The following is a 21,161-nucleotide window of genomic DNA, read 5'->3' on the forward strand; positions in this document are numbered from 1 at the left end:
AATATAGTTATTAAATTAAACTGAAGAGCATGAAACACTCGTTCTAATGAAGATAAACGACTCTATTCTGACGAGAAACAGACGAGACACATTGTCTAAACTTCACTCGCTTTGTGTGTATTCTCTCTCACACACTCCCTCCCCCATCTCTCTCTCTCTCTCTCTTTCCATGAATAGTCTCAGAGCAAGAGGAACTGTCTCATTGGCCAAATAGCGTTTATGAGTCGCTTATGTTAAACACATCAACATTTCTCATTCAATTTTCCAGTCTGAGACTGAACTCAGATCAGCTTTCAGCTGCTCTAAACGCCAGGCGTAGATGTGTCTACAGAGACAGAGAATCAAAGGAATTCTATTATTTGTAAAGTAAGAACAACTATAGTGCACAAACTCCTGCGATTATCTGATCAGACACCAACTTCACACACACACGTTGGGTTTCTGTGTTTTTTGAGGACATTCCATAGACACAATGGTGTCTTACAAACTGTATATCTCATACGCACCCCCTAAACCTCACAATCACACAACACTTTTTGCTCTTTTAGATTAAAAAAAGTTAATTCTGTTTGATTTATAAGCTTGTTTCCTCATGGGGACCAAAAAATGTCCCCACAAGGGGATTTTGGATATTGTCATCTTTGTGGGGACATATTGTCCCCATACTGTAGGGTTTACACACACATACTATCAGGTACACACACACACACTTAGAGTCTCTCTTGTATGTTTAATGATGTAAGTGTGTCATGTAAATCTTGATAATTTTCCGGCATGATTGAAATGTAGATTGTGCATGGAGCATGGAGATGGTGGTCTAGTGGGTTAAACCACTGAACTGGTAAATCAAAGGTTGCTGGTTCAATCCCAGAATCCACCACCAGTGTGTCCTTGAGCAAGACACTTTACTCCATGTTGCTCCAGGGGGATTGTCCTTGTAATAAGTGCACTGTAAGTCGCTTTGGATAAAAGCGTCTGCCAAATGAATAAATGTAAATGTTCTGCTGTTCACGTGCGAGTGAAGTCATTTTATTCTGGTGCAGCACCTCACGTATGATGACGTGTGAAACTGTGTGTGTTTGAACCCTAAACTGATCCGTGTTCATTAGAGGATCAAGCCTGTGTGACATCATTAATAATGAGGTCATCACTCTTCTGTTGAATTCATTATTCCTCTGAATAAGAGAACTAATTCTCCAGGGCAGCTTTCAGAATGAATGTGATATTTTTCAGCGCACTAAAACTGTTGGTCGTAAGCCACGGTTACATTCACACGACAGCTGAACGTGCGCGGCCCAGATCTGATTTATAAATCATAAAATAAATGTAAATAAAAGAGAAAACACTAAAAAACGAAGTTTCCACATGAAGGTCAGTTGAGTTAAACGTCACTGAAGAGAAACTGAACGATGAGCTAAAGTTGTTTGGCTCTCCTGAAGCGATCTGAACCTCACATCACCTTACTGGAACTTCAGCCAAATACTACAACTCACACTACACACTCTTGTGTGTGTGTGTGTGTGTGTGTTGGAGTGATGTGTTTCACCTGTGTATATTCCCATCAGACACCGCCTGGTTTCCCTTCTCTCTCCCTCGTCTCTCTCTCTCTCTCTCTCTCTCTCTTTTCTCTCTCTCTATCTATCTCTCTCTCTCTCTCCCTCGTCTCTCTCTCTCTGTCTCTCTCTCTGTCTCTCTCTCTCTCTCTCTCTCTCTCTCGTCTCTGTCCCTCCCTCTCTCTCTCTCTCTCTCTCTCTCTCTCTCTCTCTCTCTCTCTCTCTCTCTCTCTCTCTCTCTCTCTCTCTCTATCTCTCTCTCTCTCTCTCTCTCGTCTCTGTCCCTCCTCTCTCTCTCTCTCTCTCTCTCTCTCTCTCTCTCTCTCTCTCTCTCTCTCTCGTCTCTGTCCCTCCCTCTCTCTCTCTCTCTCTCTCTCTCTCTCTCTCTCTCTATCTCTCTCTCTCTCTCTCGTCTCTGTCCCTCTCTCTCTCTCTCTCTCTCTCTCTCTCTCTCTCTCTCTCTCTCTCTCTCTCTCTCTCTCTCTCTCTCTCTCTCTCTCTCTCTCTCTCTCTCTATCTCTCTCTCTCTCTCTCTCTCTCTCTCTCTCTCTCTCTCTCTCTCTCTCTCTCTCTCTCTCTCTCTCTCTCTCTCTCTCTCTCTCTCTCTCTCTCTCTCTCTCTATCTCTCTCTCTCTCTCTCTCTCTCTCTCTCTCTCTCTCTCGTCTCTGTCCCTCCCTCCTCTCTTCTCTTCATGTCGTGTTTTTTTCACCCTCTCAGCTTTAGTTTGTTTGTCTCAGGGGATTGTGGGTAGAATAAACTCAGATGAGCGGGGGTAATTATTTCTGGTCTCTCTTGATGATGCATCAGGATGATTTACACTTCAGAGTTGAGCCGCTCAGTATAAATATTCATGGTTTGTTGACTTGAGCGTGTTGTGACCGTGCGGGCCGAACAGACGACGACCCCGAACGGACGGATCATTTCTTCATTTCTGCTGTTATTTTTGGCATCTGTTCATAACCTGTCTTTGTGAGAGAAAGGGATAATTCTGACACACATCACAGGCACATCACAGGGAGACTCACAAACTTGTCCCTCAAAATGGATTTATTATTCCTTTGTGTTACGTAAAGTCCCAGTGAAATAAAAAATGACAATTCTTATTTTTTTCATGAAATATTGAAGCGTTTATAGTTAATAGTTGATCAATGTGGGTCGTTTTCTTTCTATAATTCTTGTGCCCTCATAATCTTCAGTTAAAATCTGAAAATGCCCTTCCTTCCTGTAATGACTATCCATCTAAAATGACGTAAAATAGACAGCATGGGCGGAGCATCCATTAGCTCCTCCCCTTCAACGTCAGTCTGCTGCCAGCTTCATTTCAAAATCAATGCAACAGCTGTTTTTACACATCCAATCAATTGGCTGTAAAAACGCAAGCCACGCCCACACATTTTCTCAATCGGAAATGTTTCAGAATACGGAAGTAAAAACGATCACAACTTCCAGTTTATGGTGACTTAAAAGAAACACTTAGATGAAGTAAGAAAGCATTTTATAAAAGAGGACGGAGCATCTCTGACATGCGGCGTGCAGTCGAAGCGCATGTTAATCCACACAAGGTAAGGAAAGCGTAGGCACATTGCTCTTAAAGGGGCCACGCCTGACAAATATGATGCCATGTTTCTCCTCACAGATCATTCACGTGTGTTCATGAGCACTCGTGTGTGAGGGGATGTGGGTTTGATAATGACTTACAGGTTCACTAATGAGACGAAACTCTATCTCACAAACGCTTCTGCAGGTGAAACGTGTTAAACACGTGTTCTTCAGCATTCCCATCTTTTGTTGTGAAGAACGAAAGAGTCCAGAACAATCATTCTCACTTTGTGTTTGAGTTTCTGCGGTGAGAACGTCACTTTATGATCTGTGTGTGTGAGCTCAGAGCTTTTGGACCGGAGGAACATTCTCGAGCTCAAATGTACCGTAATTTCCGGACTATTGAGCGCACCTGAATATAAGCCGCACCCACTGAATTTAAAAAAAATTCTACATTTATTATTAATTTGAACATAAATAAGCCGCACATGTCTATAAGCCGCAGGTGCCTACTGGTACATTTAAACAAATGAACTTTACACAGGCTTTAACGAAACACGGCTTGTAACAAAAATAAATTGGCTTTAACCAAAACCGGCTTGTCACAAAAAAACAAAAAATTAGCAGTAAACAGTTTCTGTGAAAGAATCCTCCCGATCGCTTGCCGTAATACTCCGTATGCCATTCATGCATTAGGCTTTCCGTCATCCATCCTTTCTTGTTGACTTTCACAACAATTCCTCTCGGGAATTTTTCTTTCGGCATCGTCGTGCGTTTAAAAATTCACCGTCGTTGGAAGCTTTTCTCCCGATGCCGTGCAGCTCAGAACACAGGTGAAATGCGTTTTTTTCTCATGCCCAGTTGTTTTCAGTGTGACGGATGATTCGCCTTTCCTGTTGACAGTCCGAGTGAGAGGCAGGTCAAACGTCAGAGGAACCTCGTCCATATTTATGATGTCGTGCGGGCCGATGGAATGCTCCGCTATCTTTGCATCAGTGAATTTGCGGAAGTTTGAAACTTTTTCCTCGTAGTCGGGACGGAGCTGCTGACATTAACTGGTCCGTACCCTGATGGACTGGCCTTTACGTCTCATAAATCTAAGACACCACAATGGTCCACCTCTAAAATCCTCAAACTTCATTGCGGTGGCGATTGTTTTGGCTTTGAGTCGGATTTGCACAGTTGAAACACCTCGGCCCTCTGCATTCTTTCTGTTAACCCAGTCTTCGAGCTCATTTTCTAGTTCGGGACATCTGCTTTTCTTTCCTCTGAAAGCTTTAGTTGTCTTTTTGCACGGAGTCAATTCCTCACGCTGCTGTTTCCAACGTCTTATCATTGACTCATTAAGACCAAGCTCCCGTGCAGCAGCTCTATTTCCTTTTCCAACAGACAGATCAATCGCCTTCAACTTGAAAGCTGTATCATATGCATTTCTCCGTGTCTTTGCCATGAAGAGGGTGACAAAATGACTACCGTAATCAGAATGATGGGAAGTTTGAGCGCGCTCGATTTAATCTAAATAGTAAACAAAAAAATCCCCTGAGACAAACACTTTAAATGTTTAATGCTCAGCTGGCGTGAGACTCGCGTGAGCTCATGAAGATGCTTAAAAGTGTGTCATCATGATTATATTTAGACAGAAAACAGACACAGAATGCAAAGAAACACTGTGTTTCAGTTCAGATGGAGCGGTTTGTTTACTGGCTCTGTTCTGAATATTTACAGCTCACGCCCCATCATGTTCAGAGTTTAAGTGAACTTTTGTGCAGAAATTCCTTTTGTGCATGTGTGTGCGAATAAACACAGTAAGGTTCCACTGTATGACACATGTACAAAGTCTCCTGGAGTGTTTCAGCTCATGGTTTGTGATTTTACATGCAGCAGACATTAAACTTCTTCAACATGAGCTGAGATTTAGAAGCTGACTGCTGTGATTGACCTGTTTGTGTGTGTAAACTGTGTAAATCTGCATGTGTCTCTTTCCTCACTGGAACACAAAAGGAGATATTTTGAGAAACGTCTCAGTGGTTTGTGATCATATAATGGAAGTCAATGGCGTTGAGTGTTTTTTGACTGTCCACAGTCTTCAAGATATCTTCTTTTGTGTTGTGCATGCAGAAAGGGTTCAGATGGAACTAAAATAACATTTTTTTGTAAGTTGTTGTGTGTGTTTTTCTCGATGACAACACAGAGAACACTTCCACACGTGTCTAATGAGAGTTGAATAATCTGACAACATTCAGCTGTAGTATTCAGTGACAGTGGGAGGCTGAATGATGTTGATCTCTCTCTCTCTCTCTTTCAGGTGGAGATCACCCTACAGGACGTGAATGACAATCCTCCAGTGTTTCCCACAGACTCTCTGGACGTCATCATCCAGGAGAACATCAGTGATGGCTTCAGGATAATGCAGTTAACAGCCACTGATGCGGACGAGGTAAACATTCCCTCAGGAGTACAGAACACAAGACATTCTCGTCAGAAAACACACCAAACGTAATCATAGGTCATCAGGTTTATACAAGCGCTCGGCGCACCGACAGATCCGTTCCGCCACATGAACAGCGTCAGATGTTGATTGATATATATCTGTAATGGCGTTAGCAGAAGTGTGGGTGGACTTTCTTTAGCTCCGCCTCCAGACAAATCGACCACATCCAGAGCTGACGATACACAACGTTTGAGGTGTTTTTGTAGCGCTGGATTGATTTTAATCAAGCAGAAAGAAAGTCAGAGAACAGTCTAGAGAACTGATGTTCTGTGACGGTATTCAGACTTTAGAAATAAAACTCTGAGTTCAGCGTTCGGCTTTTTCCTGCACATCGAGGTCACCTGACACACGGAACGCTAAATATGTAGATAGATGAGGTTGTGTTGGCAGCCGTGCGGTCGCTGGACTTCATGTTACATCACTGGATTCAGTCTGAAGTATTAAAGGTCTCTCTCTGTGACAGCTCAGACAGAAAGAGGACATTAAACCCAGCGCTGAGAGAAATCCAACTCTCCCTCGAGCTCAGTTACGTCTCTCTGTGTGTCTGTACAGTATCTTTCCATTCTCCAGCGCTGAGAATAAAATCACAATCATCTACTCATTCATATCATCATAATGTATCATCAGTTATTTAACCCCGACACAAATTCTAGCACACAAACTTTTATACACAAACCCCCGCAGAATAAAGGTTCTTTCTCCCAAACGAACAATTGTTGGTACCCAGAACGTTATTTTCTAGGTTCGTTTTTGGTTCGTTTCTGGATCCTATAACGTATATAAAAATATTTTTCGCTAACATTCTGGGAACATTCCCCTAACGTTATAGGAAAGCATGAAATTAATGTTTTATTTCCGTAAAGATAACCAATAACAAACTTAAAACCAACGTTGGCGGAACGTAAGCCTAAAATATTATTGTAATTCAGTTCAAAGTAGGGAACCAGCTAACGTTAAATCAACTTTTAATCAAAATAAACAAACAATAACACGGAAGTAAAAGGCTCCAAGAACATAAATACAAACTAAACAGATGTCCGGGCCCGGTCCTCTCTCGTCAGCAGTCCTGTCGCTCCTCCTCTTATGCTCTCGATCTCCTCCGTGAGATGCGGGACCGGAGTGACCACTATAACTCGCTGTCTCATGGCTCTCGTCCTGCCTTACTTGTTAGAATTGTTCTCGGGTCCATTTGGCCTCAGTACACGTCAGTAATGAATACATCCATGCTGTGTGTTTATCCATCACTTATCTCATCTAATTAAAACATCCTCACACAAAATATGGAGGATGAAAGCAATGCTTTCGATTCTACTGTTAGCTTAATCTTTTCTTTTTTATTACTGAAGTTGCTGATTTAAAATAAATAAACCACTAATCTAATGTGTTAGTGAGTGAGGTAAATCACAGGACGGGAGTGTGTGTCAGAGCGGAGAATGCACATGCTGGAGGGCACACACACACTATCAGACAACCACACTACTTCACATGGATTTATGGTGGTATTTTACTGTATACTAGTTTATTATTTTAAGCTGTTAAAGGACACATTTATTCATTTAATTTAGTGAGTATAACATTTGTTAATGTGATCTTAATTCCTGTGTTGCACGTGTCACTGACGTTTAGCAGTTTTTACTATTTTTACAATTAAAAATAACCTTCAGTGATCAGTTATATCTATATATTAACATTGCCGATTATTGATATACTTTTATTTAACTATTTTATGTAATGTGTCAATATAACCGATACTTGAGATATTACAGAGATTAATTTTGATACTGTGTTTTTATAAGGCAAACTCTGGGCTTGATGGTCAGGAATTGTGGCCACTAACAGCATGTCTGAATCCCGTCCAGGGTTATTCCTGTAGAGCTCTTTGTGTCACATCAGTACAGAAAAGCTAAAGCTAAGAGTCAGAGAGAAGGGCCGGATCAGTCTCACATGAAACAATACACCTGTGATATAGAACAACGTCTGCCAAAGTGAGTGAGTGAGTGAGAGAGAGAGAGAGAGAGAGAGAGAGACAGAGAGAGTGTGAGTGAGTGAGAGAGAGAGAGAGAGAGAGACAGAGAGTGAGTGAGTGAGAGAGAGAGAGAGAGAGAGAGAGAGAGAGTGAGTGAGTGAGTGAGTGAGAGAGAGAGAGAGAGAGAGACAGAGAGAGACACAGAGAGTGAGTGAGAGTGAGAGAGAGAGAGAGATCACTACATAATTGAACTGATACTGAAGTCACTGAGAGTTTTGCTGTAGGGTTTAGCTCCTCTCTGAATGTCTTGAGTGACTTTCCGTATGTTTTGTTCAGTCTGTGTTTTCATTGGCTGTTGGACGGGCTCCGCCTCCCTCGGGCAGGTCTTTAGTATGAATCACACGAAGGCTCGAGGTCTGAGAAGTCCATCACAGTGTTTAGTGGCTCTCGGGCGGAAGAGGGGGCGTGTCCAGGTGGCTGATGGGAAATCCAGAGGTCTGGTGCACTGATCAATGACAGAAGATGAATACTCGCCCCTTTGTCTCTCTCTTCCAGCACACCAGACTACACACACTCTGAGCTTTCTGACACAGACACACAGAGATCAATGTTAAAGCTTTATAAAGTACATGTGAGTGGACTGATAGAAGTCTGAATGTGTGTGTGTGCATGATGCGTGTGTGTGAGGTGTGTGATGTGCGTGGATGATGCGTGTGTGAGCGTGTGCGTGTGTCCTGGCTTGACTGTGTGTTGTGTGTGTATGTTTGTGTGTGCGTGCCTGCGTGCATTTGTGTGTATGTGCCTGTGTGAGTGTGTGTGTGTGAGTGACTGTGTGTGTGTAGTCCTATTGTGTAGTGATCTGTCAGCAGTGTTGGTCTGTCAGATGTTGTTCGGTGCAGTCACATGATCTCTGGACTCACTCTATACAGGAGGCCGTTGAAAGAGCCCTGCAGAGCTGTCTCACTCTCTCTCAGCCTGTCTCACCTCCTCCACACACATGTGAAGTTGTGTGTCTTTCTTCACTGGTGTTGTGTGTCAGCTTCAGACTGGACTCTGACCTCAGAAACTCAACACCAGTTTGGAAATGAAATACTTTGCACTTTCACTAATTGCTAGTACAGTTCACCGCTCTGTTTACACACGTACACTAATGTTTTCATTTGTGTTGCTGAATGCCTTTGACTTCACTTTTGGAAACAAATCTTAAGTTGTGTGTCTAGATTTTGCTGATAAAACTCCATTGATGTTGATGGTTGGACGAGCACACGTGTGTTCAGAGCTCTTTCATATAATTCCCAATAAACAGGTGAAATGCAAATGTAGTGTTCATGTTAAATTTAAAGCAGCAGAAGAGAATTACAGGAGTGTGATGTGTGTGTTCAGGGTCCGAATGCTCTGGTAACCTACGCCATCATCAGCGGAGCCGACGACAGCTTCCGCATCGATCCTGAGTCTGGGGATCTGATCGCCACCAAGCGTCTGGACAGAGAGCGTCGCTCCAAGTATTCTCTGCTGGTGCGGGCAGATGATGGGCAGCAATCATCTGATGTGAGAGTCAACATCACCGTCAGCGATGTCAACGATCACACACCCTTGTTTTCCCGCTCCGTGTACTCCTTCGACATCCCAGAGGACACAGCTCCAGGTACTACAAGACATGAGGGTCACACATCAGGATCTGTGGACACACACTCATCATGTTCCTGTTGTTGTTCCTTCAGGCTCCGTCGTGGCCGCTATCTTGGCCAGCGATTCAGACTCCGGGCTGAACGGTGAGGTGACGTACTCTATAGAGGAGGATGATGAAGACAACACCTTCCTCCTGAACCCTGTGACCGGAGTGTTTAATGTCACTCGTCCTCTGGACCATGAGTCTCAGCAGTTCTACATCCTGACGGTTCAGGCTCAGGACGGCGGAGGTCTCTTCAGCTTCGTCCGGGTCTACTTCAACATTCTGGACATCAATGACAATCCGCCCGTCTTCAACAGCTCCGTGTACAGCACCTCTGTCCTGGAGACTTTAGACCCGGACACGTCTGTCCTCACAGTGAGCGCCAGAGACGCAGATGATGGTATGACGCACAACACACAACACACATCTGCACACTTCTAGACATCATCCAGTCATTGAAATGACCATATCACACATGACAACCAGATGAACACACCCAAACCAACATCCCATTTGAAAACCTGGCAATCTAAAGACATGTTAAAGGGGTCATGTGAAAATGAATATTTTGATTTGTTTTAGATGTAACTCAATGTGTATACAGTATTTAAGGTTGATAAACGCTGTATTTTCCACACACTGTGCATGTTTGTATCTCCTCTGTTTAACAAAGCTCATGGTTCTGAAAAGCGAGGTGTGCTCTGATTGGCCAGTCAACCAGTGTGTAGTGATTGGTGGAATACTGCAAGCGTGTGAGGGAAATGTAACGCCTCTGACCATATTTGGAACATCAGGTTCCTCTTCAATTGTACTGACAGGTACACCACCTTCCTTGAGGACACATTTGGGCGGTCTTAGTCAAATCAGACCACCATCTGACGTAGATTTGTGGGGGTGTGGCTACAATAGGTGTTTCATTCGCTTTTACATAGAATGCATCTTTTGCTCCCAACTTTCATTTCTGCAATTTGACGAGTCTAATACATGCATGGGCAACTTATAACACCAAACACACAGAACAACACGGATTCATGCCATATGACCCATTTAATATGGAGGCCTGGAGAATATCAGGAAAAGCTTCAATATAACCGCTTCTAGTTTTAGTTCCAGATGATTTCATGGACTACATCTGTGAATCAGAGCCTCTAAATGTAAAGACCTACACATGTTTTCATTTGAACTACTGAAACGATGTCATCAGAATAATGGCACAATGCAAAACCCCCTCATGATCCTGAAAACAGAGGTGTTTCCTTCATTCTCAATAAACTGTTGTGTGTTCTTGTTGGGTGAAGCTTCAGTCTTGTTTCTGTTTCCTCCTCTGGTCTGTGTGTTTGTTCCTGCAGTCCCATGTCTACTGATATGAGAGCTGACACATTTCCTGACCTCTGTGTGTTTAGATCGTCACATGTTTTGTAAACAGGACGGGTGTGGGAAGGGGTTCCACATGTTTAACAGCAGTGTGAGCGCTCAACTAGACCTGAGATCACATCTACACATCACACGCATGACAAAAACACACACCATCATCTACAGAAGGACTTTTCAGACTGGGGTCCGGGGACCCCCAGAAAAATGATGAAAGTCCATTGTGTAGATCTGCTTTTTTTCGCCAGGGATAGTCTCCAAACATCTGTTTATGTTTGAATCTTTCTAGTGAGTTTTTCTCACTATAGTAATTTTTTGGGACTCAAAGTGAAAATGTTGGTGACTATTAAGGTTTAAAAACAATGTGTTGTCTTTATATTATCCTATTTATTATTTATCTAACACATTCTAAAACGTTTCTTTACACAGAAAAAACAACGATTGATATATATTTTAGAGAAGGGGATGCCTCACAAAAGGTTCATCATATTTGGGGGTCCTTGGCATCATAAAGTTTGAACACCCCTGCTCTACAGTGATGTTCAGGAGATCTCTGTATTCCTTTAGACCTGTTATAACACAATCTAGACTCAAGAGGACTTCTCTTTAACATCTTGATCATTTCTCCTAGACATCCGTTACGTCGAATGGAGATATTTGACCTTATCATCTGTTTATTTGACCTCTACAGTCTATATTCATTATTACACCTCCAAACTCTCTACACAGAAACAATTACTTGTAGAATTACCTTAATGTAATATTCTCATAGACGTGAGATAACACACTTCATGATTAAGATCGTGCCTCCCTCAGCCGAAGCACAAGCAACACTCTTCTGAACAACGATAACCACTTAAAAATAATACAAAAAATCTTCTAAATCTCAAAGATAAATCAACACAAAACAAGAACAAGTCTTTCTTTTTACTGACAAACACTTCAATCAGTTAATCTGGAAAAAAAATCTCCTAATGCAGTCAGATGCAAAGCATGCTGGGAACTACAGATCAACTGCCAAGGTATTTATATCAACAAAAATATTTATGTAGTCTCAACACAAAATAAATAAGTCAACTTAATTTGAATGAGTGAGTGTGTGTGCCCTGCGATGGGTTGGCACTCCATCCAGGGTGTATCCTGCCTTGATGCCCGATGACTCCTGAGATCCCCGTGACCCGAGGTAGTTCGGATAAGCGGTAGAAAATGGAATGGAATGGAACTTAATTTGACCAATTTTACATGGGTTAATATAACTACATTGAGATTTACTTAATAATTCATTCAAATAAAATTACTCAAACAAAATAATTAAAATCTAAATTAACCAAATACATTTTATTCCCAAGATCTTTACGTTTAGTTTAACTTTTTTTTTTTTAAACAGGAACTTAATTATATTAAGTGTATTTTTATCATTTCTTTTCATAAAATCTACTAAAGCACAAAAAAATCAGTGTATGTGTTTCTACAGTTATGCTTCCTTTCTATTTCTCACAAGCAATGTTTGGAATTTTCAGACTGAAAATACAACTAAGAACAAACCCAAAAGCTTTGCTCTGAACTCCACAGATTTGAGATTTATGTTCATGATGTCATTGGTTCTGTAAGACGATTGATTGATTGTACAGATGAGACTGTGCTGCTCTTGCTTTTATATCACAATCCTTTAAAATCGAGCTGCAGTATGTTTCAAGTGAATGACATCAGTGGTCAAACGATTTGTTAATGGAACATGTTTGTGGTTTTTCAGGTCTGAATGCAGAGTTACACTACGCCATTGTGTCCGGCGACCCACAGTCCCAGTTTTCCATAACGGACCTTGGCGTCCTGCAGACCAGGAAGTCTTTGGATCGAGAGACACAGTCGTTCTACAACCTGGTTATCACCGTCAATGATCTGGCTCCGCCCCCCATGACACGCTTCACCAGTACCGCTCAGGTGTCCATCATACTGCTGGACGTCAACGACTGCTCGCCCACCTTCATCTCTCAGAAGATGGCGTACGTTCAGGAGAATACTCCGGTGGATACCGTGGTGTTTAGCGCTCAGGCCACTGACGCAGACAGCGGGCCCAACAGTTATGTGGAGTATTCTCTGAAGGGCACGTTCGGACACAAGTTCAGCATGGGGAACATCAACGGGGAGGTGATGTTAGTGGGAGAACTGGACCGTGAGGAGATGTCAAACTACACACTGATGCTTGTGGCCACAGATAAAGGTCAACCTCCTCTCTCCTCCAGCATGGAGGTCACAATGATCGTGCTGGACGTGAACGACAACACGCCCGGCTTCTCTCAAAACATCTACGACATGGAGATTGAGGAGAACACGCTGACCGGAACAGACGTGCTCCAGGTGTTTGCCAGCGACGCAGATGAGGGAACCAACGGTCAGATTCGCTTTTCCATCGCCGTCGGGAACGTCAACTCAGATTTTCGCATCGACTCTGTGACGGGAGTTATTTCAGTGGCCAAACCTCTGGATCGGGAAACGCGGGCGTCGTATTCTCTGGTGGTTCAGGCGGCAGACCGTGGCAGCAGTCCCCGCACGGATCGATCTACCGTCAACATTGTGCTTTTGGACGTAAACGACTGTTTGCCAACGTTTGAGCTGTCACCTTACACCATCACTGTGCAGGAGAACTTAGGGAACCTACCCAGAAACATCTTACAGGCAAGTGCAGGAAACACATCAAGGCCGCTTTCACAGACACGCTTTAGTTTAAGTCAGGACTAGGCCGTCGTTGAATTAAGATATTTAACTCGCTTTTATAAACATGCGTTAGAAGAATACATCACTGGTGTGCATCTCCAGACAAACAATGGCACGGAAATATTTGAAGATATTTCTGGATAAGTTCATTTGAGTCTGGGACTAGCCTTTAGCCCTGGCTGTGAAACCGGCCCAAATGTCTTACTCTATTATGAATACTTTACACATTCATTAAATCCCACGGAATGCTTGATTCTGATTGGCCAGTCATGACATTTGCCTGTTTGTTATTCCCAGATAACAACCGCTCAAAACTAATAACACACGTTAATCCGAATGCAGCAAATCATATTGACAGTTTTTGTGACAAATTTATTATAAAAATGTCTTTTAATAACATATATGACATTACATTTACAAATGATTAAACCAAATTGTCAATTGCCATTTGAACTTCGTTTCTTACCTTAACAAAGTAAATGGCTCTGCATTCAGTAAAATGAGCTGATAAAATATTTCGAATTCACATTTCATCAACAGTTTTTTTCTCATGTGTCAAGTAGGCGTGTAATAAACGGGATAATGTACAAGCAGCCGGCTGTTATCGCCAAATACAGAGGATATTAACAAGAAACAACTCAAGTAAAACCATTTAAATCTAAGAGCAAAATAATAATAGTGATAATAGAAAAATTGTGTAAAATATCAGACTGTCATTGCATTTTTCTCACTCTAGAATCCCTTAATGATTGTCTGTGAGACGGATCTTTTAACTCAATTTCAAATTGTCTCTGTTCTACATTTTGTCACTTTGGAATTATAAAGTTCCATCTGACATTGTATGTCAAAATTGAGCTATTTACAGATTTCTATAATGTGACAACTTATTTACATTACGTGTTGTTTTTTCTTGATGTTGTGTGCATTTTGGGAATTTTTTGGAAAACAAAAAGGTTTTATCTACAAAGTCAAATGGATTGTAAAACTTTGAAGCTCAATATCGCATAACTGCTCGGAATGCAGATAGAACCTTATTATACCAATGTTGTGATGTGGCTATAAGAATGTTGTGTGTATGTGTTGTTTGTGTTTTAAGATGTTGTGTGTTTGAGTTGTTGTGTTTTAAGATGTTTGTGTTGTGTGTGTTTGAGTTGTTGTGTTTTAAGATGTTTGTGTTGTGTGTGTTTGAGTTGTTTGTGTTTTAAGATGTTTGTGTTGTGTGTGTTTAAGTTCTTTGTGTTTTAAGATGTTGTGTGTTTGAGTTGTTTGTGTTTTAAGATGTTTGTGTTGTGTGTGTTTAAGTTGTTTGTGTTTTAAGATGTTGTTTGTTTGAGTTGTTTGTGTTTAAAGATGTTGTGTGTTTGAGTTGTTTGTGTTTTAAGATGTTGTGTGTTTGAGTTGTTTGTGTTTTAAGATGTTGTGTGTTTGAGTTGTTTGTGTTTTAAGATGTTGTGTGTTTGTGTTGTTTGTGTTTAAAGATGTTTGTGTTGCGTGTGTTTAAGTTGTTTGTGTTTTAAGATGTTGTGTGTTTGAGTTGTTTGTGTTTAAAGATTTTGTGTTGTGTGTGTTTGGGTTGTTGTGTTTAAAGATGTTTGTGTTGTGTGTGTTTAAGTTGTTTGTGTTTTAAGATGTTGTGTGTTTGAGTTGTTTGTGTTTTAAGATGTTTGTGTTGTGTGTGTTTGAGTTGTTGTGTTTTAAGATGTTTGTGTTGTGTGTGTTTAAGTTGTTTGTGTTTTAAGATGTTGTGTGTTTGTGTTGTTTGTGTTTAAAGATGTTTGTGTTGTGTGTGTTTAAGTTGTTTGTGTTTTAAGATGTTGTTTGTTTGAGTTGTTTGTGTTTAAAGATGTTGTGTGTTTGAGTTGTTTGTGTTTTAAGATGTTGTGTGTTTGAGTTGTTTGTGTTTTAAGATGTTGTGTGTTTGAGTTGTTTGTGTTTTAAGATGTTGTGTGTTTGTGTTGTGTGTGTTTAAAGAGGTTTGTGTTGCGTGTGTTTAAGTTGTTTGTGTTTTAAGATGTTGTGTGTTTGAGTTGTTTGTGTTTTAAGATGTTGTGTGTTTGAGTTGTTTGTGTTTTAAGATGTTGTGTGTTTGTGTTGTTTGTGTTTAAAGATGTTTGTGTTGCGTGTGTTTAAGTTGTTTGTGTTTTAAGATGTTGTGTGTGTTTAAGTTGTTTGTGTTTTAAGATGTTGTGTGTTTGAGTTGTTTGTGTTTAAAGATGTTGTGTGTTTGAGTTGTTTGTGTTTAAAGATGTTGTGTGTTTGAGTTGTTTGTGTTTTAAGATGTTGTGTGTTTGAGTTGTTTGTGTTTTAAGATGTTGTGTGTTTGTGTTGTGTGTGTTTAAGTTGTTTGTGTTTAAAGATGTTGTGTGTTTGAGTTGTTTGTGTTTAAAGATGTTGTGTGTTTGAGTTGTTTGTGTTTTAAGATGTTGTGTGTTTGAGTTGTTTGTGTTTTAAGATGTTGTGTGTTTGAGTTGTTTGTGTTTTAAGATGTTGTGTGTTTGTGTTGTGTGTGTTTAAAGATGTTTGTGTTGCGTGTGTTTAAGTTGTTTGTGTTTTAAGATGTTGTGTGTTTGAGTTGTTTGTGTTTTAAGATGTTGTGTGTTTGAGTTGTTTGTGTTTTAAGATGTTGTGTGTTTGTGTTGTTTGTGTTTAAAGATGTTTGTGTTGCGTGTGTTTAAGTTGTTTGTGTTTTAAGATGTTGTGTGTGTTTAAGTTGTTTGTGTTTTAAGATGTTGTGTGTTTGAGTTGTTTGTGTTTTAAGATGTTGTTTGTTTGAGTTGTTTGTGTTTAAAGATGTTGTGTGTTTGAGTTGTTTGTGTTTTAAGATGTTGTGTGTTTGAGTTGTTTGTGTTTTAAGATGTTGTGTGTTTGAGTTGTTTGTGTTTTAAGATGTTGTGTGTTTGTGTTGTTTGTGTTTAAAGATGTTTGTGTTGCATGTGTTTAAGTTGTTTGTGTTTTAAGATGTTGTGTGTTTGAGTTGTTTGTGTTTTAAGATGTTGTGTGTTTTAGTTGTTTGTGTTTTAAGATGTTGTGTGTTTGTGTTGTTTGTGTTTAAAGATGTTTGTGTTGCGTGTGTTTAAGTTGTTTGTGTTTTAAGATGTTGTGTGTGTTTAAGTTGTTTGTGTTTTAAGATGTTGTGTGTTTGAGTTGTTTGTGTTTAAAGATGTTTGTGTGTTGTGTGTTTAAGCTGTTTGTGTTTTAAGCTTGTGTTGTGTTGTCAGGTGGTGGCTGGTGATGATGATCTGGGCACTAACGGTCAGGTGAGCTACGCTCTGAGCGCTGATAATGATGCGGCGTTCAGCCTCACGTCCAGCGGTCAGCTGAGTCTCATTCAAACTCTGGACCGTGAGACACAAGACAAGTACACACTCATCATCACAGCTCATGATTCAGGTAACAACAACTGAGTATACTCCACATACAGCACGTGATGAATGAGCATATGTGGGTCACACAATCACACACAGAAGAGAAGCATCAAATGAAAGTGAATCTTGTGTTTGTGTGTTCACATCTTGTGAGATTCTCATTACTGTAGTTTTATTTACAGTATTTTTAGGGGAGAAATGCTCATGATGAAAATATTGTTACAGTTCTTGTGTCGCGTAAGTAAACAGACAGAAATGATGTAGTTGAGTTGTTGGATGTGATGTGTGTTGTGTTGTTTGGAGGGTCATTCTGTCGTCAGGTGACCTGCTGTTATGAGTCTCTAGGGTTATAGAGAGGTGGAGGTTTGTCTCAGGTCTTCTGGACTTCCTCTGGTTTCGTGATAAAGCAGAAAATTCTGATTTCAGACCAGTTTGTTTTCTCAGTTTGTTTCTTGGCAGTGGACTTTTCTTTCTTCTGGAATAATCACTCATATCTGAGACAGCAGCATAAACGTTTATCATAAATAAAACATGATTAATGTTGCATATGTTTATTCATGTTTATGTATGTTTGTGCCGCTCTCTGCCAAAAATCCTCCAGACGTTTCCAACTCTATAGGAATCTGACAAGATGTAGTTAAAAAGGCTTTAGTGCTGTAATGTCAAATCTGGAGAAATCTGCAGACTGAAACCATCCGGCCGAGCTCTCCTGGACCTCCTCAATGACTTTCCCATTCCTCCAACTCCAGTGGATGTGTGATTCAGGGCAGAGCGTCTTCCCCAAACCTACTGACACGTTCACCAGACTCTCTCTCTCTCTCTCTCTCTCTCTCTCTCTCTCTCTCTCTCTTGGGACAGCTAAAGGAAGCCATTATTTCTGATAATTGATGTCAGTGAAGAGAGTGAGACATATTCGTCACTTTATAATTTCACTACTTTCTCTAGAATCAATGTATAATGTTGATAATGTTGTTTTTAATGACTGTTTTCCACCCTCTCGATGACCCTGAGAACAGTTAACAGGCTGGTTTTCCTCCTGTACCTGTAAGACACATGGTTTCATTTGGATTATAATCATGAGAATTTGTTTTTCAGTTTTTTTAAAGTGAAAGAAGGTGACAGTATATTTTGAGAGTAGAAGAGCGAGAGATGTTAGAAAATGATGATTAGCATTAGAGATTGAACAGCGTGTCATGGTTTGTGATGTACAAGTTGTGTGTAACTCGTGGCATTCAGGAATCCTCTCCTGTACTTCTCACTTTCCTGACCTTTGACCTCACAGTTTTTCTTTGTCTCTGGAATTCTCCCCAATATCTTTCCATATCATTTCTCTCTCTCTCTCTCTGGCAGCTGGTTGGTGTTGTGAGAGAGAGATGTTGGCAGGCTGCAGTCATTATTTGGAAATGTGTGTTTTTCCTGTGGAGTGTGGCGGAGGGGCCAGCAGTAAAAGCTGCTTTACTAGAGAGAGAGAGAGAGAGAGAGAATGTGAAGGCCTGTTCTGGACTCTGTGGAAAGATGTTGGCAGAGTTTCTGAGGAAAAACATGGAGTGCTTGGCAGAAAGAGAGAGAATCACATATGAGACCTCTTTAATATTTCAATTATATCTTTAAGAAAGAGTCTGAATGGAGAGCAAATAGAGAGTTTTTCAGCAGTGTCCTGTGATCCTCCTGAGGAGAGAGACTCACACCCTGCTCACGTCTGACACACTTTTGATTGACATCCTTCTTTATAGCATTCTACTCTTTCTGTAAACTGATTTTTGTGTAATGAGGTTTAGAAGAAAGTGTCCTGAGTTATGACATCAGATGCTTGTGATGAGAAAATGTGTTTTTGCTGATGTTTGAGAGTGTTTGTGCTTTTGTGAGATAAACAAACACAACAGGAAGGTAAAAGCAGCAGCACGCTGATTCTGTCCAAACCACAGACACACACACACACACACACACTATAAACACACACACACAGAGTTTATCATGTGCATGTGGACATTCCAGTAAAAAGCAAACAGAAAATGAGCTGCAGTGAGAAACAGTAGAGAAGATAAAAATACTGCAGCACATGAGACGTCTGCTGAAGTTCATCTGAGGATATTTTCTCTGGCTGCGTTCTGCCGGACGAGCGAACGACTCGACATTTACCACAGTAAAACCTGAACAATGACACTCTGATGTTTATTTTAATATCCTACTGAAAAAGCATCACATAGAAAGCCATGAAGAATTTACTGAAGAGATTTCACGTTACAGGACTGAGGAAGAAACGACACGGTGTGCATAGCTCACAAATGAACTCATTAGATGTGCTGATGGACGGCTCAGAGTTCTGCTTCTGGAAGTGTTTAAAGAGCCATTCAGTGCCAGAAAACAGAAAAGCCTTGAGTCTTTAAACCCACCCACAGTCATTAACATTCTTTATCTTCTAAGCACTGAAAGTTACACGGCAAACAGTCTCTGTGTGTGTGTGTGTGTGTGTGTGTGTCTGAGGGATTTGTGCCTCTTTAATAAATGTGAATAAACAGTGTTAAAGCCGTGAGTTCACAAACCTCTTCCGTCTGTTCACATTCTCACATTCTCCTTCAAGCGTATAGATCCGGTTCACATTCATGTCTTCAGTAGAGGGCACATCATACAGTAAGAGAACAGAAGGAGACATGGCTCTGACACACACACACACACACACACTTGGTTTCCATGTTTTTTATCATAGACACAATGGTTTTTGTACTGTACAAACTGTATATCACATTCTCTAAACTTCACAATCACACAACACTTTCTGCTCTTTTAGATTAAAATAAGTTAATTCTGTTTGATTTTGGTTTTTGGATTTTGGATATATATATCTTTGTGGGGACATATTGTCCCCATACTGTAGGGTTTAGCAGATACACACACACACACACACACACATTGTGGTGCAGTAACAGGGCAACAGATCGTCACACACAAACATCTCATTCTCAATGTTAACTGGAGTTTAATTAACTGTCTAAAGAACTCACTCTATCTCTCTCTCTCTCTCTCTCTCTCTCTCTCTCTGTCTCTCTCTCTCTCTCTCGGCCTCTCTCTCGGTCTCTCTCTCTCTCTCTCTCTCTCTCTCTCTCTCTCTCTCTGTCTCTCTCGGCCTCTCTCTCGGCCTCTCTCTCTCTCTCTGTCTCTCTGTCTTTCTCTCTCTCTCGGCCTCTCTCTCGGTCTCTCTCTCTCTCTCTCTCTCTCTCTCTCTCTGTCTCTCTCTCTCTCTCTCTCTCTGTCTCTCTCACTCACTCACTCTATCTCTCTCTCTCTGTCTCTCTCTCTCACTCACTCACTCACTCTATCTCTCTCTCTGTCTCTCTCACTCAAGATTCAAGATTCAAGATTCAAAGGAGCTTTATTGGCATGATAAAAGAAAATTTACATTGCCAAAGCACAAGATTAAATATAAACATGCAGAAATACAGATTAAGATCAAAAATAAAATAGAATAAAATTAAAAGTCTATAAGTAAAAATCTATATATATATACATCTCAATATAAACAGAAAAAGAGTTTTAATTAAAGTTCTCAATAAGGGTGACAGTGTCAGTTTGTGTGTGTTGTCCTGTCAGTGTTGTGTTGTGTTGTGTTGTGTTGTGTTGTGCTGGTTGTTCTTTGGTCGTGGCAGGACTTGACAGGATATCTTGCAGCAGGTTTGAGCTTCTTGACTTTTCTCCCAGTATGTATGAGATCTTGTCCTTTTGTTGAAACTGGTCAAAGTCTTTGTGTAAGTTTGTAAACTGGGGGAAGAATGTTTCTCTGATGTGTGTGTAGTTGGGACAGGAGAGGAGAAAGTGCAGCTCTGTTTCCACTTGATTGTGTGTGCAGTGTGGACACAGTCGCTCTTCTCTCGGTGTCCATGTGTGTCTGTGTCTGCCCGTCTCTACAGTGAGCTGGTGATCACTGAGTCTGTACATGCTCAACACTTTTCTTAGTTTAGGGTCTGATACGCTTGTGAGGTATTCTGAGACTTTATATTCTCTCTTTAGTGACAGATAGCATTCCAGTTTACTTTGCTGAGCTGTTGCTTCTGTCCAGTGTTTGACATATTTCTCTTTTTGTCTTTTCATCATTTGGTTTAGTCTGGCTGGGGTTTGGGGTTGACTTGGGCATGTTTGGGGTTGTAGAGCTAGTTGTGAGATCAGTTGGATGAAGGGGTTTCTCTCTGGGCTCAGCTCTTGATGACTTAAGGCTTTGTGATGGAGTGTGTCTGTGTCGCTGTTCTTAAGGTGTGTGTAGAATTTTAAAGCTCTTTTTTGTATTTTAATGATTAGAGGATACAGTCCTAATTCTGCTTAAGTTTCCGGTGTTACTAATGTTTATAGCGAGATATGTGTAGTTCTTGGTGTGTTCTAGGGGCACGTTGTTTAGTTTGAAACGGTGATGTTGATTTTGGCTACTGGGCTTTTTTTGGAATATCATGACTCGAGTCTTCTTAAGGTTAACCGATAGGGCCCATGTTTGGCAGAAAG

General features: G+C 40.9%; 1 protein-coding gene across 1 annotated transcript in view; it reads left to right on the forward strand.

The window, feature by feature from the left end:
* fat4 (FAT atypical cadherin 4) overlaps positions 1–21,161 on the forward strand; it is a 75,107-nt gene that overhangs the window by 25,785 nt on the left and 28,161 nt on the right. Inside the window, exons 2-6 of the mRNA XM_056769772.1 lie at positions 5,399–5,530; positions 8,934–9,195; positions 9,272–9,622; positions 12,347–13,269; positions 16,527–16,698. Coding sequence (XP_056625750.1) covers positions 5,399–5,530; positions 8,934–9,195; positions 9,272–9,622; positions 12,347–13,269; positions 16,527–16,698 — 1,840 coding nt within the window. The remainder of the gene's footprint in view (positions 1–5,398; positions 5,531–8,933; positions 9,196–9,271; positions 9,623–12,346; positions 13,270–16,526; positions 16,699–21,161) is intronic.

The sequence above is a fragment of the Triplophysa dalaica genome, chromosome 16 (assembly GCF_015846415.1).
Source record: "Triplophysa dalaica isolate WHDGS20190420 chromosome 16, ASM1584641v1, whole genome shotgun sequence".
NCBI lineage: Eukaryota > Metazoa > Chordata > Actinopteri > Cypriniformes > Nemacheilidae > Triplophysa > Triplophysa dalaica.